General features: G+C 43.7%; 1 protein-coding gene and 1 pseudogene across 1 annotated transcript; one reads left to right on the top strand and one right to left on the bottom strand.

The window, feature by feature from the left end:
* Positions 1–1,353: 1,353 nt before the first annotated feature.
* On the bottom strand, positions 1,354–22,366 carry LOC119943940 (membrane-spanning 4-domains subfamily A member 4A-like). Its single transcript, XM_038765155.1, has 7 exons — positions 22,170–22,366; positions 14,831–14,939; positions 14,560–14,652; positions 9,157–9,213; positions 7,859–8,005; positions 6,774–6,875; positions 1,354–1,824 (listed from the first exon to the last, which is right to left on the bottom strand). The coding sequence occupies exons 2-6, from the start codon at positions 14,921–14,923 to the stop codon at positions 6,786–6,788; spliced, it is 480 nt and encodes a 159-aa protein (XP_038621083.1). The 5' UTR covers positions 14,924–14,939; positions 22,170–22,366; the 3' UTR covers positions 1,354–1,824; positions 6,774–6,785.
* Positions 17,157–17,248, top strand: LOC119944427 (annotated as a pseudogene).
* Positions 22,367–22,787: the final 421 nt, after the last annotated feature.

Here is a 22,787-nt window from a genome sequence, read left to right as displayed (position 1 = left end):
GCTGGGGAGGTTACAAAGTGATCAGGTTGTCCCACGGGGGGCTCACAGTCTTAATCCCCATTTTGCAGATGAGGTACTTCTGGCCCAGAGGAGTTAAGTGACTTGCCAAGGTCACACAGCAGAGCAGGGATTTTTTTTATGCCATTTATTAAGCACTTACTATGTGCAAAGCACTGTTCTAAGCGCTGGGAAGGTTACAAAGTGATCAAGTTGTCCCGGGGGGGGCTCACAGTCTTAATCCCCATTTTACAGATGAGGTACCTCTGGCCCAGAGGAGTTAAGTGACTTGCCAAGGTCACACAGCAGAGCAGGGATTTTTTTTTATGCCATTTATTAAGCACTTACTATGTGCAAAGCACTGTTCTAAGCGCTGGGGAGGTTACAAAGTGATCAGGTTGTCCCACAGGGGGCTCACAGTCTTAATCCCCATTTTACAGATGAGGGAACTGAGGCACAGAGAAGTTAAGTGACTCGCACAGTCACACAGCTGACAATTGGCAGAGCTGGGATTTGAAACCAGGACCTTCTGACTCATTCGTTCATTCATTCAATCGTATTTATGGAGCGCGTACTGTGTGCAAAGCACTATACTAAGCACTTAGGAGAGTACAATGTAAAATAGACACATTCCAACAACAACAATTACGGTATTTGTTAAGCTCTTCCTATGTGCTAAGCACTGTTCTAAGCATTGCGATAGATACAAGGTAATCAGGTTGGACACAGTCCCTGTCCCACATGGGGCTCACAGTCTCAATCCCCATTTGACAGATGAGGCAACTGAGGCACAGAGAAGTTAAGTACTTGCCCAAGGATAAACAGCAGACAAGTGGTGGAACCGGGATTAGAACTCATGACCTCTGATTCCCAAGCCCGTGCTCTTGCCACTAGCCTATGCTGCTTCTCATTCCCTGCCCACAGTGATCTCACAGTCTAGAGGGAGAATCAGGCATCCAGACCCATGCTCCATCTACTAGGCCAAGCTGTTTCTCAGCACACAGCACATAAAGCGCTTAGTACAGTGCTCTGCACACAGTAAGCGCTCAATAAATACGATTGATGATGATGATGATGATAAGCCCTGAGGAAATGCCACTATTATGGACCATCAGCCCAATAATAATAATAATAATGGTATTTGTTAAGTGCTTACCATGTGCGAAGCACTGTCCTAAGTGCTGGGGGGATACAAGGTGATCAGGTTGTCCCACGGGGGGCTCACAGTCTTCATCCCCGTTTTACAGTTGAGGTAACTGAGGCACAGAGAAGTGAAATGACCGGCGCAAAGTCACCCAGCTGACAAGAGGCGGAGTCGGAATTAGAACCCACGACCCCTGGCTCCCCAGCCCGGGCTCTTTCCACTGAGCCACGTGATGCCCAAGCAATCTGCGTTTTCCGACCCAAAGGGGAGAAATCAGCTCAGCGGGGTTTAGGCAGATACACGACTCGTGCCTGCAGCTGGGAAGGGAAGCAGGCGGGAGAGCCAGGAGAGAAAAACTTTAGAAAGCGGGAGCAGTGACAAGGAGAGCTGGAGAAGGAAGCCCCGCTCCGTCCTGGGGCCGGTGGGAAGTTGAGGAGAGGCGGACGACGGCTTCTCCATCACCTCATCTCCACCGGACGCCTCTTCCCGGGATGGAGGGAACCTCCTTCTTCGAACGCTTAGCGGGCAGGGCCATCTCGCGTCTTCTGGCCCCCGTTGCTCACAACAAAGATGCAGGGGCAAAGGATATTTTAAAAGCATGGGACACTTGGCAAGGTGTGAGGCGTCTATCCGGGATTGCAGGAAGCTACGGAAGCCACTTCTGGGCACGGGAAAGTTGTCTCCTGAAAAAGAAATCACACCCCATTCATTCATTCATTCAATCGCATTTATGGAGCGCTTACTGTGTGCAGAGCACTGTACTAAGCGCTTGGGAAGTACAAGTTGGCAACATATACAGACGGTCCCTTCCCAACAGTGGGCTCACAGTCTAGAAGACATCCAGCCATCACAGTCTGCCCAGCCTCTGGCCTTGGAGGCATTGTGGCCTCATCATCATCATCAATTGTATTTATTGAGCGCTTACTGTGTGCAGAACACTGTACTAAGCGCTTGGGAAGTACAAATTGGCAACATATAGAGACAGTCCCTACCCAACAGTGGACTCACGGTCTAAAAGACTGGGCCTCATGGGCCCAGGAGGCAGAAGGACCTGCATCCTAAGCCTGGATCCACCAGTTGTCTGCTATGTAACCTTGGACAGGTCACTTCATTTTCTGTGCCTCAATTACCTCATCTGTAAAATGGGGATTAATAGCTATTATTCATTCATTCATTCAATCGTATTTATTGAGCGCTTACTGCGTGCAGAGCACTGTACTAAGCATTTGGGAAGTACAAGTCGGCAACATATAGAGATGGCCCCTACCCAACAACGGGCTCACAGTCTAGAAGGGGAAGACAGACAACGAAACAAAACATGTGGATAGGTGTCAAGTCATCAGAACAAATAGAATTAAAGCTAGATGTACAGCATTAACAAAATAAATAGAATAGTAAATATGTACAAGTAAAATAAATAGAGTAATAGATCTGTACAAACATATATACAGGGGCTGTGGGGAGGGGAAGGAGGTAGGGCGGGAGGATGGGGAGGAGGAGAGGAAAGAGGGGGTTCAGTGTGGGAAGGCCTCCTGGAGGAGGTGAGCTCTCAGTAGGGCTTTGAAGGGAGGAAGAGAGCTAGCTTGGCGGATGTGTGGAGGGAGGGCATTCCGGGCCAGTGGAGGACGTGGATCGGGGGTTGATTGTGGGATTCTAATAATTCTATTCGTTCTGACTATTTTGACACCTGTCTACGTGTTTTGTTTTATTGTTTGTCTCCCCCTTCTAGACTGTGAGCCCGTTATTGGGTAGGGACCGTCTCTACATGTTGCCGACTTGTACTCCCTAGTGTTAAGTACAGTGCTCTGCACACAGTAAGCACTCAATAAATACAATTGAATGAATGAATGAATGAAGACTGTGAGCCTATGTAGGACAGGGACTGTGTCCAACCTGATTTGCTTGGATCCAACCCAGTCCTTAGTACAGCTCCTGGAACATAGTAAACACTTCACAAATACTATTATTATTATTATTATTAATCTTCCTGGTCTTAAAAGTGGAGCAGTTCCTGATCTCCAGGAGCCAATGAGAAAAAGGGGGGAGAGGAGGAGAAGAGAAGAGAAGGGAGGAGAGGAGAGGAGAAGGGAAGGGAGGCAGGGAGACAGAAGAGACTGCAAACTCCTCCTAGAAACTGTGAGCTCCTTGTGGGCAGGGATCCCTTCTACCCACTGTGTTGTATTGTACTTTCCCAGGTGCTTAGTACAGTGCTCTGCACACAGTAAGCACTCAATAAATACCATTAAACGACTGCTTGATTGATAAGGGAAGGGGGACACGACTGAATATTCAAAAGGAGAAAAGGACGAGTAGGTGAAAAATGTTAGTGGGAAAAGGGAGTGCCACAGCCTAGAACTCTGCCCTGCTGCTCCAGCATTGCCCCCACCTTAAAAGTGCTTCTTACAAAACACCTCCTCCAGGAGGTGTTCCCTGATAAGTCACCCTACTTCTTGTCACACCTACTCTGTTGTACTCTCCCAAGCACTTAGTACAGTGTTCTGCATGCAATAAGCACTCAATAAATACCATTGATTGACTGATTACCATCCCCTCAGTTATTTTGTCTGTCTCTCCTCCTCTAGTCTGTAAGCTCCTTGTGGGTAGGGAACATGTCTGCCAACTACGATTGAATGAACTACATTATACCATTCTGGGCACAGTAAGCACTCAATAAATATCATTGATTGACACTCCTCCAATCACTTCATAGAATCAATACCATTGACTGATGGATCGATTAACTTTCCCATTAGAAATCTTTCCCATTTCCCATCTTTCCCATTCCCATTATCATTTCCCACTAGAGAAGCAGCATGGCTCAGGGGAAAGAGCCCGGGCTTTGGAGTCAGAGGTAATGGGTTCAAACCCCTGCTCTGCCGCTTGTCAGCTGTGTGACTTTGGGCAAGTCACTTCACTAGGCCTCAGTTACCTCATCTGTAAAATGGGGATTAAAACTGTGAACCCCCCGTGGAACAACCTGATCACCTTGTAACTTCCCCAGCGTTTAGAACAGTGCTTTGCACATAGTAAGCGCCTAATAAATGCCATCATTATTATTATTATTATTAAACTGATAATTCCTCAAGGGCAGAGATCACTTCTCTTATATGCCCCATAACCAGCTAGATCAGGGTTCTGCATCCAGGAAAAAGTGTTCAGTAGATAGATCCTGTTGATGCTAACACTAAGTGTTCTGGCGTTCAGAAAAGTCTCTGTGTGTACGTGTGTTTGTGTGTGTATCTGTTTGTGAGTTGTGTGTGGGGGTGTGTGTATCTGTATGTAAGTGCTGTGAGAGCGGGGTGTGTATCTGTATGTGAGTCCGGGGAGAGGGGTATCTGTAAGTGAATGCTGTGTGACGGTTTGTGTAGAACAGTGCCAGCGCTTCACACATAGTAAGTGCTTAGCAAATGCCATCATTATTATTGTGTATCTGTGAGTGCTGTGAGAGGGTTTGTGTATCTGTACATGAGAGATGGACGAATGTGTGTTTGTCTGGGAGTGCAGTGTGAGGGGGTGTGTATCTGTGGGGGCTGTGTGAGGGGGTGTGTATCTGTGGGGGCTGTGTGAGGGGGTGTGTATCTGTGGGGGCTGTGTGAGGGGGTGTGTATCTGTGGGGGCTGTGTGAGGGGGTGTGTTTCTACTTGGTTCTAAAGAAGACTGCAGTGCTTAGTACAGTGCTCTGCACACAGTAAGTGCTTAGTAAATACTATTACAACCACTGCAGGAAAGGCAGAGTTCTTTGCAATAGAGCATGGAGGAAAGGGCAGGGAACAAGAACCCACCTACCCCAAAATAATACCTCTTTCCTAATATATACACAACTGCAATCACAGTAATCTAATAATAATAATGATGATGGTATTTATTAAGCACTTACTATGTGCAAAGCACCATTCTAAGCACTGATAATAACTTTGGTATTTGTTAAGCACTTACTATGTGCCAAGCACTGTTCTAAGCACTGGAGGAAATACAAGGTAATCAGGATGTCCCACGTGGGGCTCACAGTCTTAATCCCCATTTCACAGATGAGGGAACTGAGGGCCAGAGAAGTGAAGTGACTTGCCCAAAGTCACACAGCTGACAAGTGGCAGAGCTGGAATTCGAACCCAAGACCTCTGACACCCAAGCCCAGGCTCTTTCTAGCTTCTCAATTCAAGGACCTATCTTGAGAGGCAGCTGTAAATTATCATGATTATTATTATCATTATTATGAATATACTTATAATAAAATACCACTGTTGTCCTTAACAATAGTGGCATTTGTTACACACTTACTATGTGCTAAGCACTTAGATACAGTCTAGGCACACAGCACTTGCCCCTCAGGAAGCCCATAGTATAAGAGGGGTGGGAAACAGGTGTTTCGACCCCATTTTACAGATGAGGGCACTGAGGCACAGAGAAGGAAGTGACTTGCCCAGAGCCACACAGCTGACAAGTGGCAGAGCTGGGATTCGAACCCATGACCTCTGACACCCAAGCCCGGGCTCTTTCCAGCTTCTCAATTCAAGGACCTATCTTGAGAGGCAGCTGTGAATTATCGTGATTATTATTATCATTATTATGAAAATACTTATAATAAAATACCACTGTTGTCCTTAACAACAATAGTGGTATTTGTTACACACTTACTATGTGCTAAGCACTTAGATACAGTCTAGGCAGATAGGACACAGCACTTGCCCCTCAGGAAGCCCATAGTATAAGAGGAGTGGAAAACAGGTGTTTCAACCCCATTTTACAGATGAGGGCACTGAGGCACAGAGAAGGAAGTGACTTGCCCAAAGTCACACAGCTGACAAGTGGCAGAGCTGGAATTCGAACCCAAGACCTCTGACACCCAAGCCCGGGCTCTTTCCAGCTTCTCAATTCAAGGACCTATCTTGAGGAGCAGCTGTGAATTATCATGATTATTATTATCATTATTATGAATATACTTATAATAAAATACCACTGTTGTCCTTAACAACAATAGTGGCATTTGTTACACACTTACTATGTGCTAAGCACTTAGATAGAGTCTAGGCAGATAGGACACAGCACTTGCCCCTCAGGAAGCTCATAGTATAAGAGGGGTGGAAAACAGGTGTTTCAACCCCATTTTACAGATGAGGGAACTGAGGCACAGAGAAGGAAGTGACTTGCCCAAAGTCACACAGCTGACAAGTGGCAGAGCTGGGATTCGAACCCATGACCTCTGACACCCAAGCCCGGGCTCTTTCCAGCTTCTCAATTCAAGGACCTATCTTGAGAGGCAGCTGTGAATTATCATGATTATTATTATCATTATTATGAATATACTTATAATAAAATACCACTGTTGTCCTTAACAACAATAGTGGCATTTGTTACACCCTTACTATGTGCTAAGCACTTAGATACAGTCTAGGCACACAGCACTTGCCCCTCAGGAAGCCCATAATATAAGAGGGGTGGGAAACAGGTGTTTCGACCCCATTTTACAGATGAGGGCACTGAGGCACAGAGAAGTGAAGTGACTTACCCAAGGTCACAGAGAAGGCAAGAGGCAGAGCTAAGATTAGAACCCAGGTCCCCCGGCCCACATTGATTCCACCGGGCCACGCTACTTCCCAGAGAAGTTTCAGATATCCCAGTGACATCAACTCACCCTTCAAGAGACTCAGTGAATTGCTTTGTATCCAAAGACGGCCAAATATATAGAAATGCAGAAGTCCACTATAGTAATGACCAGCATCACACTCACGATTCCCTAAAAGACAAGGATGGAAAGCCATAGGAGAGAAATAGAGTAGACACCGCGTTAATCACTAAAGACCAGAGCCCAATATGATGGCAGGCCATAGGAGAGAAATTGAGTAGAAACCGCATTAATCGCTAATGACTAGAGCCGACTATAATTTAGACTGTGAGCCCACTGTTGGGTAGGGGCTGTCTCTATATGTTGCCAACTTGTACTTCCCAAGCGCTTAGTACAGCGCTCTGCACACAGTAAGCGCTCAATAAATACGATTGATTGATTGACTATAATGAAATGGAACTGTGGGTTGGAATGGCGGCAAATCCTGCCACTTCAAATTCCCGATTAATGAGACAGGTACCTTTCCTAAGTTCGAGCATTTTCTTGTCCGATTGAGGATTGGATAATGTTACCCAAAAGAAGAATCCCTAAGACACCAAACACCTGCCCTACTTGTAAATTCACACAGCTTGGGCTTGGGGTGCCCCCCACCCCACCCCACCCTCTCCCCCTCCAGTTCATTCATTCATTCAATCATATTTATTGAGCGCTTAATGTGTGCTAAGCGCTCGGGAAGTACAAGTCGGCAACTTATAGAGACGGTCCCTACCCAACAAGGGGCTTACAGTCTAGAAGGGGGAGACAGACCACAGAACAAAATCATAACAACACTCAATAAATAGAATTATAGCTATGTGCATGTCATTAATAGAATAGAGTAGTGAATATGTACAAATAAAATAAATACAGTGATAAATATGTACAAATACATACAAGAGCTGTGGGGAGGGGAAGGGGGTAAGGCGGAGAGAGAACCAGTTGACTCTTTTAATTATAGTGAGGGGGTTTAGTAGCTTTCAAATAGCTCAAACATGATTGATTGATCTGTCATCTGGCCTCATCATGCTGGGGGATGTTAATACTCACTAGGAATTAGGACAAAGATTAGAATTCAGATCTTAGGATAGCTGAGCACTCCCTGGGAAAACACTTACCAAAAAAACTGACAAGTAGTATTTCACATCTTTATCATAAGTCCTTTCTCGTAAAATACTAATCACAGACAAAGCTAGGCAGATCCCAATAAATCCCAGAAAGGCAATGATAGCAGAAATAATGTTTAGTATCATGCTGCTTCTCACCTGAAAGAGAATAAAGTCACTATTACCCACCCAAAGCTTCGTCTCCCGAGGCTCCTTGTTTTCCCTGTAAGCCAACCGTATCCCAGGAACCGTATTCCTGTTCTAGGGGGAAAGAAAGGAGTCCCCGAGGGGGCCGTTTTCATTTTATTCTTGGGGACAAGGGACATACTGACAGTGTGACCAACTTGATTCATTTTTTTTCTTTACTCCTATACCCTGCTCAGTGTTCTTCATTAGTTGCATTCGAGTAGTTTTAAGCAAAAGAGCACTAAACAACGTAGAGTTTCCCAAAGGTAATAGCATTAAGCACGTGAATGAATTCCCAGGACTCAAAGTTTGAATGAGAACAATGGAAACATATTGAACAGGGAAAATACAATATAGTTACGTGAAAAGTATTTATTTATATTAATGTTTGCCTTCCTCCAGGTTATAAGCTCATTATAGGTAGGGAATGTGTCCACCAATTCTGAGGATTTGTACTCTCCCAAGAGCTTATCAGGGCTCTGCACACAGTAACTGCTCAATAAATACCGCTGATTGATGGATGATCAAATATCAATGCAAATAAAAAGCAGTAATGAAAAATTTTGAACAAGTGCATTATGTAAGTACACTTCAATTTGTCATCTTTCACATCCTATTCAGCAAAAATCCACCTCGTATTAACATATTAGAGACGGCGCTCTCAGCGTTAAAGACATCTTCCATCTGCTAACGATAGGCTGGCTTTAACCACTCTATTCGAATCCCTCAACACGCAAGGGTATATTTTGTAGTTATCTGGAAAAGAGAAAGAGAGCTCCGTATAAAAAGAATGGTGCTAAAATTCAGGAGTGATAGTGCAAAAAAAGGGCTAAGGGTGTTATAAATAGGAGAAACTATAAAATGAGACACGGTGATCAGTCCCCAGCGCTTCAATCAGGACATGGAAAGAAGATGTTTTAGTCATATAGTGCGGGGTGGGTCTCTCTTTCCCGCTAATCAATCACTGGTATTTATTTAGTACTTTGTGCAGAGCACTGTACTAAGCGTGAGAGAGTACAATATAAGAGTTGATAGACGCGCTGATGGCTCATGATTAGCCCTAAGCGGTGCCTAGAATAAACCGATTCGATGCGCTGCATCGCTGAAGAGGAGTCCCCACTTACCAAGTCTCTTGTGAGCTTCTTTGATGCTGAAATGGTGACAGAACCAGAAGCGATGTACTGTTTGCAGAATGAGAAAAGTTAGTGACTCTATGCGCAAATATTCCATGTACTCCGCGTGTATAACGTCCCTTTTACCACCCCAGATCATCATCAGTCGTATTTATTGAGCGCTTACTGTGTGCAGAGCACTGTACTAAGCGCTTGGGAAGTACACGTTGGCAACATATAGAGACAGTCCCTACCCAACAGTGGGCTCACAGTCTAAAAGACGAGACCAGGAATCCAGCAGCATACACTGATGATTATTCTTCGTTGTATTATTATTACTAATACAATACTAATTGCTAATAGTATTAGTAATTACTAATAACTAGTAGCATTAGTAATTACTAATTACTAGTAATTACTAATACAATACTAATACTGCTTCAAGCTGTAACAGCACTGCACTGTATCTTGGCATTCTGTACCCCTAAAAACAGAACCTTAACGTGGGAAAAAATAGTCAAAAGGAACAACTGAGTTTGGTGGAGGCAGATGGAATGTATTTTTATTTTGGTGGTATTTGCTAAGCAGCGTGGCTCGGTGGAAAGAGCTCGGGCTTTGGAGTCGGAAGTCGTGGGTTCAAATCCCGGCTCCACCAATGGTCGGCTGTGTGACTTTGGGCAAGTCATCCATTCATTCATTCATTCAATCGTATTTATTGAGCGCTTACTGTGTGCAGAGCACCGTACTAAGCGCTTGGGAAGTACAAGTTGGCAACATAAAGAGACGGTCCCTACCCAACAGTGGGCTCACAGTCTAGAAGGGGGAGACAGAGAACAAAACAAAACATATTAACAAAATAAAATAAATAGAATAAATATGTACAAATAAAATAGAGTAATAAATATGTACAAACATATATACATATATACAGGTGCTGTGGGGAGGGGAAGGAGGTAAGGCGAGGGATTCATTCATTCATTCAGTCGTATTTATTGAGCGCTTACTGTGTGCAGAGCACTGTACTAAGCGCTTGGGAAGTGCAAGTTGGCAATATATAGAGACTCATTTCTCTGTGCCCCAGTTGCCTCATCTGTAGAGTGGGGATGGAGACTGTGAGCCCCCCGTGGGACAACCTGATCACCTTGTAGCCTCCCCAGCGCTTGGAACAGTGCTTTGCACATAGTAAGTGCTTAATAAATGCCATCATTATTATTCCCCCTTCTAGACTGTGAGCCCACAGTTGGGTAGGGACCTTCTCTATATGTTGCCAACTTGTACTTCCCAAGCGCTTAGTACAGTGCTCTGCACACAGTAAGTGCTCAATAAATACGATTGAATGAATGAATGAATTAGTAATAGTGATAGTAGTATTAATGTTAGTATTTGTATTGTGTTTGCTCAGCACTTTAATTTGTGTCAAGTGCCAAAGTGCTCAGCACTTAGCACAGTGCTTTGCACATAATAAGTGCTTAACAAACGCCATCAACATTACTATTATTATTACTATTCTAATTACTGGATTAGATCCAAGCTAATCAGGTTGGATACAGTCCCTGTCCCACATGGGGCTCACAGTTTGTTCAGCACTTCAATCTGTGTCAAGTGTCAAAGTGCTCAGCGCTTAGAACAGTGCTTTGCACACAGTAAGCGCTTAACAAATGCTATTATTATTATTATTATTATTATTATTATTAAATTACTGGATTGGATCCAAGTTAATCAGGTTGGATACAGTCCCTGTCCCACATGGGGCCCGCAGTTTGTTCAGCACTTCAATCTGTCAAGTGCCAAAGTGTTCAGCACTTAGAACAGTGCTTTGCACATAGTAAGCGCTTAACAAATGCTATTATTATTATTATTATTACTGGATTAGATCCAAGTTAATCAGGTTGGATACAGTCCTTGTCCCACATGGGGCTCACAGTTTGTTCAGCACTTCAATCTGTGTCAAGTGCCAAAGTGCTCAGCGCTTAGAACAGTGCTTTGCACATAGTAAGTGCTTAATAAATGCCATTATTATTATTATTATTATTATTATTATTACTGGATTAGATCCAAGTTAATCAGGTTGGACACAGTCCCTGTCCCACATGGAGCTCATGGTCTAAGTAGGAGGGAGAAGAGGCATTGAATCCCCCTTTTGGAGTTGGGGGAATAATAATAATAATAGTAATAATAATAATAATAATAATAATGGCATTTGTTAAGCATTTACTATGTACCAAGCAGTGTTCTAAGCGCTGGGGGAGATAATAATAATAATAATAATGGCATTTATTAAGCGCTTTCTATGTGCAAAGCACTGTTCTAAGCACTGGGGAGGCTACAAGATTATCAGGTTGTCCCTCATGGGGCTCACAGTCTCAGTCCCCATTTTACAGATGAGGTAACTGAGGCACAGAGAAGTGAAGTGACTTGCCCAAAGTCACACAGCTGACAATTGGCAGAGCTGGGATTTGAACCCATGACCTCTGACTCCAAAGCCCGGGCTCTTTCCTACTGAGCCACGCTGCTTCTCTGCAGTTAAGAAGTTAAGTGACTGGCCCAAAGTCACACAGCTGACCAGAGGTAGAGGCGGAATTAGAACCCACAACCTCTGACTCCCAAGCCGGTGATCATCATCATCAATCGTATTTATTGAGCGCTTACTATGTGCAGAGCACTGTACTAAGCGCTTGGGAAGTACAAATGGCAACATATGGAGACAGTCCCTACCCAACAGTGGGCTCCACTAAGCCACACTGCTTCTCCAACTGAGAACTGAGGCCCAGAGAAGTTAAGTGATTACCCACGGTCACACAACATACAATGGTGGGGGGACCTGGGAGTAGAACTCAGGTCCTCTGACTCCCCAGGCCTGTGCTGTTTCCTCTAGGCCACCCTGTTTCTCATACATCCATGAGGTAAGTGAAGAACCGCATGGTCGATGACGACCTGATGCTTAACACGTTTATTAAGCGGTAAAGGCCACTGGGTAGACCAAGGCCGCTTGAAACAAGCGGTTGTCCCCAGCCCGCAGGGCTGAGCCGTCATTCGGAAGAGGAAGGACCTCGCCAGGAAATGTGACACTTAGCACTGATTTCTCTGTTGGGTCTCCACCAGAACATCTTAGTTTGTACAGCGTTGCATTGTTAAGTCCATATCTGCATGGGGCCTGAGTTCTAATTCTGACACCACCACTGCATTCATTCAATTGTATTTATCGAGTGCTTACTGGGTGCAAAACGCTGCAATAGTAACAGTATCTGTTAAGTGCTTACCATGTGCCAAGCCCTGTTCTAAGCACTAGAATAAGACTAATAATGATGGTATTTAAGCACTTACTATGTGTCACGCACTGTTCTAAGCGCTAGAGTAATAATAATGATGGTATTTGTTAAGTGCTTACTATGTGCCAAGCACTGTTCTAAGCACTAGGGGAGATACGAGGTCATCAGGTTGTCCCACGTGGGGCTCATAGTCTTACCCATTTTACAGACGAGGTCACTGAAGCCCAGGGAAGCTAAAAGCGACCCGAGCTCTTTGCCACCGAGTCATGCTGCTTCTCCGAGTGCCATATAACACGTATTCAGTTCAAATGTTTTAAGTGTTTACTGTGTGCAGGGTACTGTACTAAGTGCTTATTATTCTATTTTATTAATGATGTGTATATAGCTATAATCCTACTTATTCTGATGGTACTGACACCTGTCTACTTGTTTTGTCGTCTGTCTCCCCCTTCTAGACTGTGAGCCCGTTGTTGGGTAGGGACCATCTTTGTTGCCGATTTGTACTTCCCAAGTACTTCCAAGTACTGTGTGCTCTGCACACAGTAAGCGCTCAATAAATACAATTGAATGAATGAATGAATGAATGAATGCATCTAATGACTACCTGGATCCCATTGTTCTTGTCGCCGACCACTCAACCACGTCCTGACTCTGGCCTGGAATGCCCTCTCTCCTCATATCCAACAATTACTTTCCCCCACTTCAAAACCTTACTGAAGGCACATCTCCTCCAACAGACCTTCCCTAAGCCCTCTTTTCTTCCTCTCCCTCTCCCTTCGGCATCGCCCGCACTCTCTCCCTTTATCCATCCCCCTTCCCAGCCCCACAGCACTAATGTACATATCTGTAACTTCTTTATTTATATTGATGTCTGTCTCCCCCTCTAGACTCTAAGCTCATTATTGGCAGGGAATGAGTCTGTTGTATTGTTATATCACACTTAATACAACGCTCTGCACACAGTAAGCGTTCAATAAATACGATTGGCTGACTGTTCTCGTCACATATCAAGCATATCATCATCATCAATCATATTTATTGAGCACTTACTATGTGCAAAGCACTGTACTAAGCGCTTGGGAAGTACAAATTGGCAATTTATAGAGACAGTCCGTACCCAACAGTGGGCTCACAGTCTAAAAGGACATCTTGCAAGACGCAATTGTTATTTTCTCTGAGTATAGCTGGCTTTCTTTTCGGATAGTTTTCAATTCAGATAGAGTTCTAATTGGTTACATCCTCTATTTGAAATCACCATTTGTTTAGATGAGCCTATGAGTGTGTGATTAAAAAAGGACTTTACATACACCTCATTCTTTTAAAATGAGGGGGCTACGTTCCTGTTCATTCATATTTTCAATTGTATTTACTGAGCACTTACTGTGTGCAGAGCACTGAACTAAGCGCTTGGGAAGTACAAATCGGCAACACACAGAGACGGTCCCTACCCAACAACGGGCTCACAGTCTAGAAGACGGGCTCAAATTCAGAAAAATTATCTTTGTGGTAGGTCTGCCGTGACTGACCCCATCTGTGTACGCACAATTGCATCTTCCAATATTGCATTGCGTGCTATCCAGGCCGACGCATTTTTTCAGAAGATTGTTCCCTAAAATTGATCTATTCATTCATTCAATCGTATTTATTGAGCGCTTACTGTGTGCAGAGCACCGTACTAAGCGCTTGGGAAGTACAAGTTGGCAACATACAGAGACGGTCCCTACCCAACAGTGGGCTCACAGTCTAGAAGGGGGAGACAGAGAACAAAACAAAACATATTAACAAAACAAAATAAATAGAATAAACATGTACAAATAAAAAAAATAAATAGAATAACTATGTCCTAACATATGTACATATATACAAATGCAGAGCGAAAAGACATGCTAACTCTTTGCGGGCAGGGAAGATGTCTGCTAATTCTGCTATATGCCCTCTTCCAAGTATTTAGTTCAGTGCTCTGCACACGGTAAGCGCTCAATAAATATAATTGATTGATTGATTGACAGAACTGAGGGCATCATTGAACAACCCTCTGAGGAAAAGCATCCAAACCTCCCTCCCATCACCCTAAATCACTGCAAGAGCCAGTCATCTAAGAAGAATGATCAAGGACCCCACTTCCGAAAGAACTAAAATTACTCACAAATGCCATTCCCCAGAATGGATAGCCCCAAGCATAATTTCCAAAAGCTATTCCAGAAATGAGGAGTATTATTCCGGTCACAATCTGGACAGCCTGGAAGAAAGAAAAGGAATCATGAGCATCAATTTCATGCAGTTGCTGAAGACTGATTGCTAGTTGTTTAAATTTCCTTTTCCCTTCTCGGTCCGCCGGGGACAAATTACCACAACCCTTGCGGGCTTCTCGGAGAGCAGTGCCCAAGCATGTCCCCTTCTTGCTCCGGGTGACTTACCCCCAGAGGAACTGGCTTCCCTTCACGGAATTTCTCCAGGTTACCTTCGAACCCGGAACGAGCCCCCGAAGTGAGTCCTGGATGAGAATCCATCGCCCGACGATTGACGCTGAAACAGAGAAGAGACCGACAACCTGAAAAGCAGAATCAAGGCCTTCTTGAAGGCACACCTCCTCCAAGGAATGAATGAATGAAAGGCCTGGAGATAGAGCACGGGCTTGGGAGTCAGAGGATCTGGGTTCTAATCCCGGCTCCTCCACTTGTCTATGTACTCTGGACAAGTCACTTCTCTGTACCTCAATGTCCACTTCTGTAAAATGGAAATTAAGACTGTGAGTCCTATGTGGGACATGGACTGTGTCCAACCCAATTATCTCGGATCTTTCCCAGTGTTTAGTACAGTGCCTGGCATAAGTGCTTTACAAATACCACGTTAAGGTATGTGGTACTGCCAAGCTTGATTTCAGGGGTCCCAAAACCACCGCTACTCTACAAGAACCTACTCTGCTACATCCAATCAATAATAATAATAATAATAATAATAATAATAATAATGGTATTTGTTAAGCACTTACTATGTGCAAAGCACTGTTCTAAGCACTGGGGGATACAAGGTGATCAGGTTGTCCCAAGGGGGGCTCACAGTCTTAATCTCCATTTTACACATGAGGTAACAGGCACAGAGAAGTTAAGTGACTTGCCCAAAGTCACACAGCTGACATTTGGCGGAGCCAGGATTTGAACCCCTGACCTCTGACTCCAAAGCCTGGGCTCTGTCAGCGGTATTCATTGAGGCCTTACTATATGCTTCAGTGGGAAGCAGCGTGGCTTAATGGAAAGAGCATGGGTTTTGGAGTCAGAGGTCATGGGTTCAAATCCAAGTTCCTCCAACCGTCAGCTGTGTGACTTTGGGCAAGTCACTTCACTTCTCTGTGCCTCTGTGACCGCATCTGTAAAATGGGGATGAAGACTGTGAGCCCTCCATGGGACAACCTGATCACCTTGTAACCTCCCCAGCACTAAGAACAGTGCTTTGCACGTAGTAAGCGCTTAATAAATGTCACCATTATTATTATATGCAGAGCACTGTACTCAGGGCTTGGGAGAGAGTACAACCGAATTAACGGACATTTTCCCTGCCCGTAACGAGCTTACAAGTCTAGAGGGCAGAAGCAGAGTTGGGGCCCCTTCGTTTCAGAGGAAATTCCACTTGGTGAAGCTGACACAGATGCAAGAACTGGCCCTGAAGGTTGCAACAGTAATTCTGAACCAAAATCTGTGACAGGGGTGGGATTTTTAAACCGATACTCGTTTTACCACTCAAATAGGGAACCGGGGTAAGTGCAGGGTAAGTGCACACCTACAGCTGCCCTGGAGAGAAGAGTTTTCTAGTAGCAATCAGTGAACCTCTGATTAATTGGACTATCATATTGTACTCTCCCGAACCATTAGTACAGTGCTCTGAACAAAGTAAGCATTCAAAAATATGACTGATGGATTGATTGGCCTGAGATTTACTTCCTGAGACTCTCTCTGCTCTCTTCCCCTATTCTCCTGGCAATCTAGCTGTCCCTTTGTTGGGCAAGAGACTAAGTCCCCAGCTTTCAACAGAGCCAGGTTCCTTTGGGGGTTACCAAAGAAACACAGTGCTTGGCACATAGTAAGCGCTTAGCAAATACCCTCATTATTATCATTATTATCTAAGAAGCTGTTTGCCCGTCCACTTCCACAAACAGAAATTCCTCACTATTGGCTTTAAGACAGCTTTCTCCCACCTACCAATCAATTGTATTTATTGAGCACTCACTGGGTTCAGAGCACTGTACTAAACAGTTGAAAGCGTACAATATAACAGGGTTGGTAGACACTTTTCCTGCCCACAGTGGGTTGCCTTTCCTTGCTCCTCTTAAACTGCAACCCAGCCCACACACTTCACTCCTCTAACACTTACCTACTTATTGTGCCTCAGAATCATTTCTTGCCATCACCGCTTTATTATTATTAATTCACACCCTACCTCCTGCCTGGAAATTTCTCTGCCTTCCTTTCTGATAGACTGCCAACTCTCCCCATCTTCAAAGCTCTACTCAAATCATATCTCCTCCAGGAAGCCTTCCCTGACTAACCTCACACCTCCCCGTTCTATCCTCCTTCCCCTCTGTAACCCTTTTTACTCTTGGGTCTGTAATCTCTTTAATACTCAGCCTACACCCTGCCCAAAATCATTTATGAAAATATCCTTATGCTCTGCTGCTTCTACCAGTCATCATCATCATCAGAATTCCGGTATTCGTTAGCACTTACTATGTACCAGGCAATGTACTAAGCGCTTAGGCAGCACATAAACTAAAATTGGAACTATACAGAGAAGATTAGTGCAAGAATGACACGCAAATTCACGAAGCATCCCATATTTTTTCCAGCTCTTAATACAGTGCCGGGCACATAGTAAGCGCTTAACAAATACCATAATTATTACACAAGCTAATTGGGGTTGGATACACTCCCTGTCTCACGCAGGGCTCAGAGTCTTAATCCCCATTTTACAGATGATGTAACTGAGGCACAGAGAAGTTAAGTGATTTAACCAAGGTCGAACAGCAGACAAGCCTCTATCCACTAGGCCAGGCTGCTTTTCTACCCCCCTAGACTGTAATTTTTTTTCTTTTTTGTGACCTTTGTCTTAAATATATAGAGTCCAAAGTCTTGGACCCATATAGCATCCAAAGTCTTAGTCCCCATTTTACAAATAAGGTAACAAGCACAGAGAAGTTAAGTGACTTGCCCAAGATCACACAGCAGACAAGTGGCAGAGCTGGAATTAGAACCCACGTCCTTCTAACCTCCAGGCCCATGCTCTATACAGGAGGCCACATTGAACAATTCTGCAACGGTTTTGCCAATTCTGTTGTATTGTACGCTTCCAAATGCTCAGTACAGTCCTCTCCCCACAGTAAGCGCTCAATAAATACTACTGATTTGAAGACTGATTTGATCTGGCCCCTGACAACCGAGGGTGAGGGATCAGATGGACACAATCTCATCTACACCCAAATTCAGGTAGAACATGAATGGTAATGGCAAAGAGTATAAAAGATACAAGAGAGCATAATAACAATAATGATGATGGCATTTGTTAAGCGCTTACTATGTGCCAAGCACTTTTCTAAGCTTTGGGGTAGATACAAGCTAATCAGGTTGTCCCATGTGGGGCTCACAGTCTTCATCCCCATTTTACAGATGAGGGAACTGAGGCACAGAGAAGTGACTTGCCCAAGGTCACACAACAGACAAGTAGTGGAGCAGCATTAGAACCCACCACCTCTGACTCCCAAGCCTGGGCTCTTTCCACTGTGCCACACTGCTTCTCATAAACATAAACATCCCCCTCCTCCCCCTCCCCAGCCCCCCGCCTTACCTCTTTCCCCTCCCCACAGCACCTGTATATATGTATATATGTTTGTACATATTTATATTACTCTATTTATTTTGCTTGTACATATTTATTCTATTTATTTTATTTTGTTAATATGCTTTGTTTTGTTGTCTGTCTCCCCCTTCTAGACTGTGAGCCCGCTGTCGGGTAGGGACCGTCTCTAGATGTTGCCAACTTGGACTTCCCAAGCGCTTAGTACAGTGCTCTGCACACAGTAAGAGCTCAATAAATACAATTTAATTAATGAAACAACCAAAACATCAGGCCAAGCTCAGATCTAGTCCCCGCTTCATCTTCCCCAACCATGGAGAATGTCAGCTCTCAGGGAAATGCCGCCCTGCCTCAGTGGGGCTGCAATTATAAGAAAGGGGCTGGCTCTTCAAACTGACAAATCCTGTAGAAATAAAATTTGTTGAGCACTCTGTAGGTGTAATGCACTGTACTAAGCGCTTGGGAAGTACAAAACGAGTACAATATTCCCTCACCAGAAGAAGCTGATACTCTGATGGGGGAAGACAGACATCAAGTATTTGGTAAAAGAGTAATCCAAATGAATCATATGTTGCGAACTTGTACTTCCCAAGCGCTTAGTACAGTGCTCTGCACACAGTAAGCGCTCAATAAATACAATTGAATGAATGAATCATGGAAGTACAGTTAAATAATAATAATAATAATAATAATAATGGCATTTATTAAGCGCTTACTATGTGCAAAGCACTGTTCTAAGCACTGGGGAGTTTACAAGGTGATCAGGTTGTCCCACGGGGGGCTCACAGTCTTAATCCCCATTTTACAGATGACGGAACTGAGGCACAGAGAAGTTAAGTGACTTGCCCAAAGTCACACAGCCGACAGTTGGTGGAGCCGGGATTTGAACCCAAGATCTCTGACTCCAAAGCCTGTGCTCTTTCCACTGACCCATGCTGCTTCTCAATAGATTGATGATGATGATAATAATAATAATAATAATAACAATAATAATAATAATAATAATAATAGTGGCACTCGTTTAGTGCTTACAATGTTCCAACCACAGCTCCGAGTGCTGGGACAGATACAAGTTAATCAGGTTAGACACAGTTCCTGTCCCACATGGAGCTCACAGTCTTAGTCCCCATTTGACAGATGGGGTAACTGAGGCACAGAGAAGTGACTTGCCCAAGGTCACAGAGCAAAATGTGGCAGAGCAGGGATCAGAACCTAGCTCTTTCTGATTCCCAGGCCTGCGCTCTATCCTCTAAGCCACACTGCTCGAATTGAATCCCCATTTTACAGTTGAGGTTCAGAGAAATTAAATGACTCGTCCAAGGTCACACTGAACAGTTTACTTCATATACAATCTCATCAAGGGAACAGATATTTCATTCCAAAGGACTCTCATAATTATCTGAAACTTCTCCTCACTCCAATGTGGGCCCATATTCTCCCTTCTCCTCCAAAAATCGAGATACAGCATGGGAGTCAGAGGGCCTGCTTTATAATCCCAGCTCTGCCGCTTGTCTGCTCTGTGATCTTGGGCAAGTCACTTAACTTCTCTGGGCCTCAGTTACCTCATCTGTAAAATGGGGATTAAGACTGCGATCCCCACATGGGAGAGGGACTGTGTCCAACCTGATCAGATTGCATCTAGAGAAGCAGCGTGGCTTAGTGGAAAGAGCACGAGCTATCCCGGCTCCGCCAATTGTCAGCTGTTGACTTTGGACAAGTCACTTAACTTCTCTGTACCTCAGTTACCTCATCTGTAAAATGGGGATTAAGACTGTGAGCGGCCCATGGGACAACCTGATCACCTTGTAACCTCCCCAGCACTTAGAACAGTGCTTTGCCCACAGTAAGTGCTTAATAAATGTCATTAAAAAAAAAGGACATGGGTTCTAATCCTGGCTCTGCCACTTGTTTGCTGGTTGACCTTAGGCGAGTCACTTAACTTCTCTGTGCCTCAGTTACTTGCTCTGTAAAATGGGGATTAAAATGTGAGCCCCACATGGGACAGCCTGATTACCCTGTATCTATTCCAGCACTTAGAACAGTGCTTGGCACATAATAAGCACTTAACAAATACTGTAATTGTTATTATATTATTATCTACTCCAGCTCTTAATACAGTGCCCGGCACATAGTAAATAATAATAATGATAATGGCATTTATTAAGCTCTTACTACGTGCAAAGCACTGTTCTAAGTGCTGGGGAGGTAAGCGCTTAGTACAGTGCTCTACACACAGTAAGCGCTCAATAAATACGATTGATGATGGGGAGGTTACAAGGTGATCAGATTGTCCCACGGGGGGCTCACAGTCTTAATCCCCATTTTACAGATGAGGGAACTGAGGCCCAGAGAAGTGAAGTGACTTGCCCAAAATCACACAGCTGACAATTGGCGGAGCCGGGATTTGAACGCATGACCTCTGACTCCAAAGCCCATGCTCTTTCCACTGAGCCATGCTGCTTCTCTAAATATCAATTTTTTAAAAAAAAATCCCAACGAAGAACAGAGCCACGAGCTCACCATTGTGTTTCCAAAGCGGAAAGGTCTATCAATCAATCAATCGTCTTTATTGAGCGCTTACTGTGTGCAGAGCACTGTACTAAGCTCTTGGGAAGTACAGGTTGGCAACATTTAGAGACAGTCATCATCAGCATCATCATCAATCGTATTTATTGAGCGCTTACTATGTGCAGAGCACTGTACTAAGCGCTTGGGAAGTACAAATCAGCAACATACAGAGACAGTCCCTACCCAACAGTGGGCTCACAGTCTAAAAGGGGGAGACAGAGAACAAAACCAAACATAGTAACAAAATAAAATAAATAGAATAGATATGAACAAGTAAAATAAATAAATAAATAAATAAATAGAGAATAATAGAGTAATAGGGAGTCCCTACCCAACCCACCAGTGGGCTCACAGTCTAAAAAGGGGGAGACAGAGAACAGAACCAAACATACTAACAAAATAAAATAAATAGAATAGAGATGTACAAGTAAAATAAATAAATAGAGTAATAAATATGCACAAACATCATCATCATCAATCGTATTTATTGAGCGCTTACTATGTGCAGAGCACTGTACTAAGGGCTTGGGAAGTACAAATCGGCAACATACAGAGACAGTCCCTACCCAACAGTGGGCTCACAGTCTAAAAGGGGGAGACAGAGAACAAAACCAAACATACTAACAAAATAAAATAAATAGAATAGACATGTACAAGTAAAATAAATAAATAAATAAATAAATGAATAAATAAATAAATAAATAAATAGAGAATAATAGAGTAATAGGGAATCCCTACCCAACCCAACAGTGGGCTCACAGTCTAAAAGGGGGAGACAGAGAACGGAACCAAACATACCAACAAAATAAAATAAATAGAATAGAGATGTGCAAGTAAAATAAATAGAGTAATAAATATGTACAAACATCATCATCATCATCGATCGTATTTATTGAGCACTTACTATGTGCAGAGCACTGTACTAAGCGCTTGGGAAGTACAAATCGGCAACATACAGAGACAGTCCCTACCCAACAGTGGGCTCACAGTCTAAAAGGGGGAGACAGAGAACAAAACCAAACATACTAACAAAATAAAATAAATAGAATAGACATGTACAAGTAAAATAAATAAATGAATGAATGAATGAATAGAAAATAAATAAATAAATAAATAAATAAATAGAGAATAACAGAGTAATAGGGAGTCCCTACCCAACCCAACAGTGGGCTCACAGTCTAAAAGGGGGAGACAGAGAACGGAACCAAACATACTAACAAAATAAAATCAATAGAATAGAGATGTACAAGTAAAATAAATAAATAGAGTAATAAGTATGTACAAACATATATACATATATACTGGTCTACTAATGATTAAAGAAAATGAATCTCCTTAACCTACCTGAGCGCTGTGTGTTGACTTCAGTGAGGGAGATCTCCTTTCTTCTCAGAGCCTCGGCTCACAGAGACAGAGCCACCACTTCTGTGGTTCTGCCGAAGTTTCCCAGTTGTATTGCCACATTTCCACTCAACTGGGACTTTTATCTCGGTTGCCCAAACTTCAGTTTCTTCAGAAAGGTTGTTCCTGGCAGCTCACACGGTATCTGAGAAGTAGACATGGCTGGGGGCTGCTCTCTGCGATGTTGGTAACTGTTTTGAAATGATAAGTAGAAGTGGGCTAACAAGGAAGCAGTGTGGCCTGGAGGAAAAAGTGCGGGCTTGGGAGCCAGAGGACTGAGTTTTAATTCTGCCTCTTACCCGCTGTGAGACCTTGGGTGAGTCACCTCACTTCTCTGCGCCTCGCCTGTAATATGGGGATTCAATACCTGTTCTCCCTCCCACTTAGACTGTGAGCCCCCACGTGGGACAGGGACATGAAGACATGTTGGGTTGGGTAGGGACTCCCTGCTTAATCTATTATTCTTTATTTATTTATTTATTTTACTTGTACATATCTATTCTATTTATTTTATTTTGTTAGTGTGTTTGGTTTTGTTCTCTGTCTCCCCCTTTTAGACTG

Source organism: Tachyglossus aculeatus, chromosome 22 (assembly GCF_015852505.1).
Source record: "Tachyglossus aculeatus isolate mTacAcu1 chromosome 22, mTacAcu1.pri, whole genome shotgun sequence".
Taxonomy (NCBI): Eukaryota; Metazoa; Chordata; class Mammalia; order Monotremata; family Tachyglossidae; genus Tachyglossus; species Tachyglossus aculeatus.
Note: the sequence above shows the minus strand (reverse complement) of the source record. Positions and strands in the feature narration are given on the sequence as shown.

Bases quoted from the DNA above. Each gene is read 5' to 3' on its own strand.
- LOC119943940 (XM_038765155.1), bottom strand. From the start codon at position 14,923: ATGGATTCTCATCCAGGACTCACTTCGGGGGCTCGTTCCGGGTTCGAA. The intron at 14,653-14,830 runs GTAAGTCACCCG...TCTTTCTTCCAG, and splicing joins GGAAGCCAGTTCCTCTGGGG to GCTGTCCAGATTGTGACCGG. The intron at 9,214-14,559 runs GTGAGTAATTTT...TTCTGCAAACAG, and splicing joins CATTCTGGGGAATGGCATTT to TACATCGCTTCTGGTTCTGT.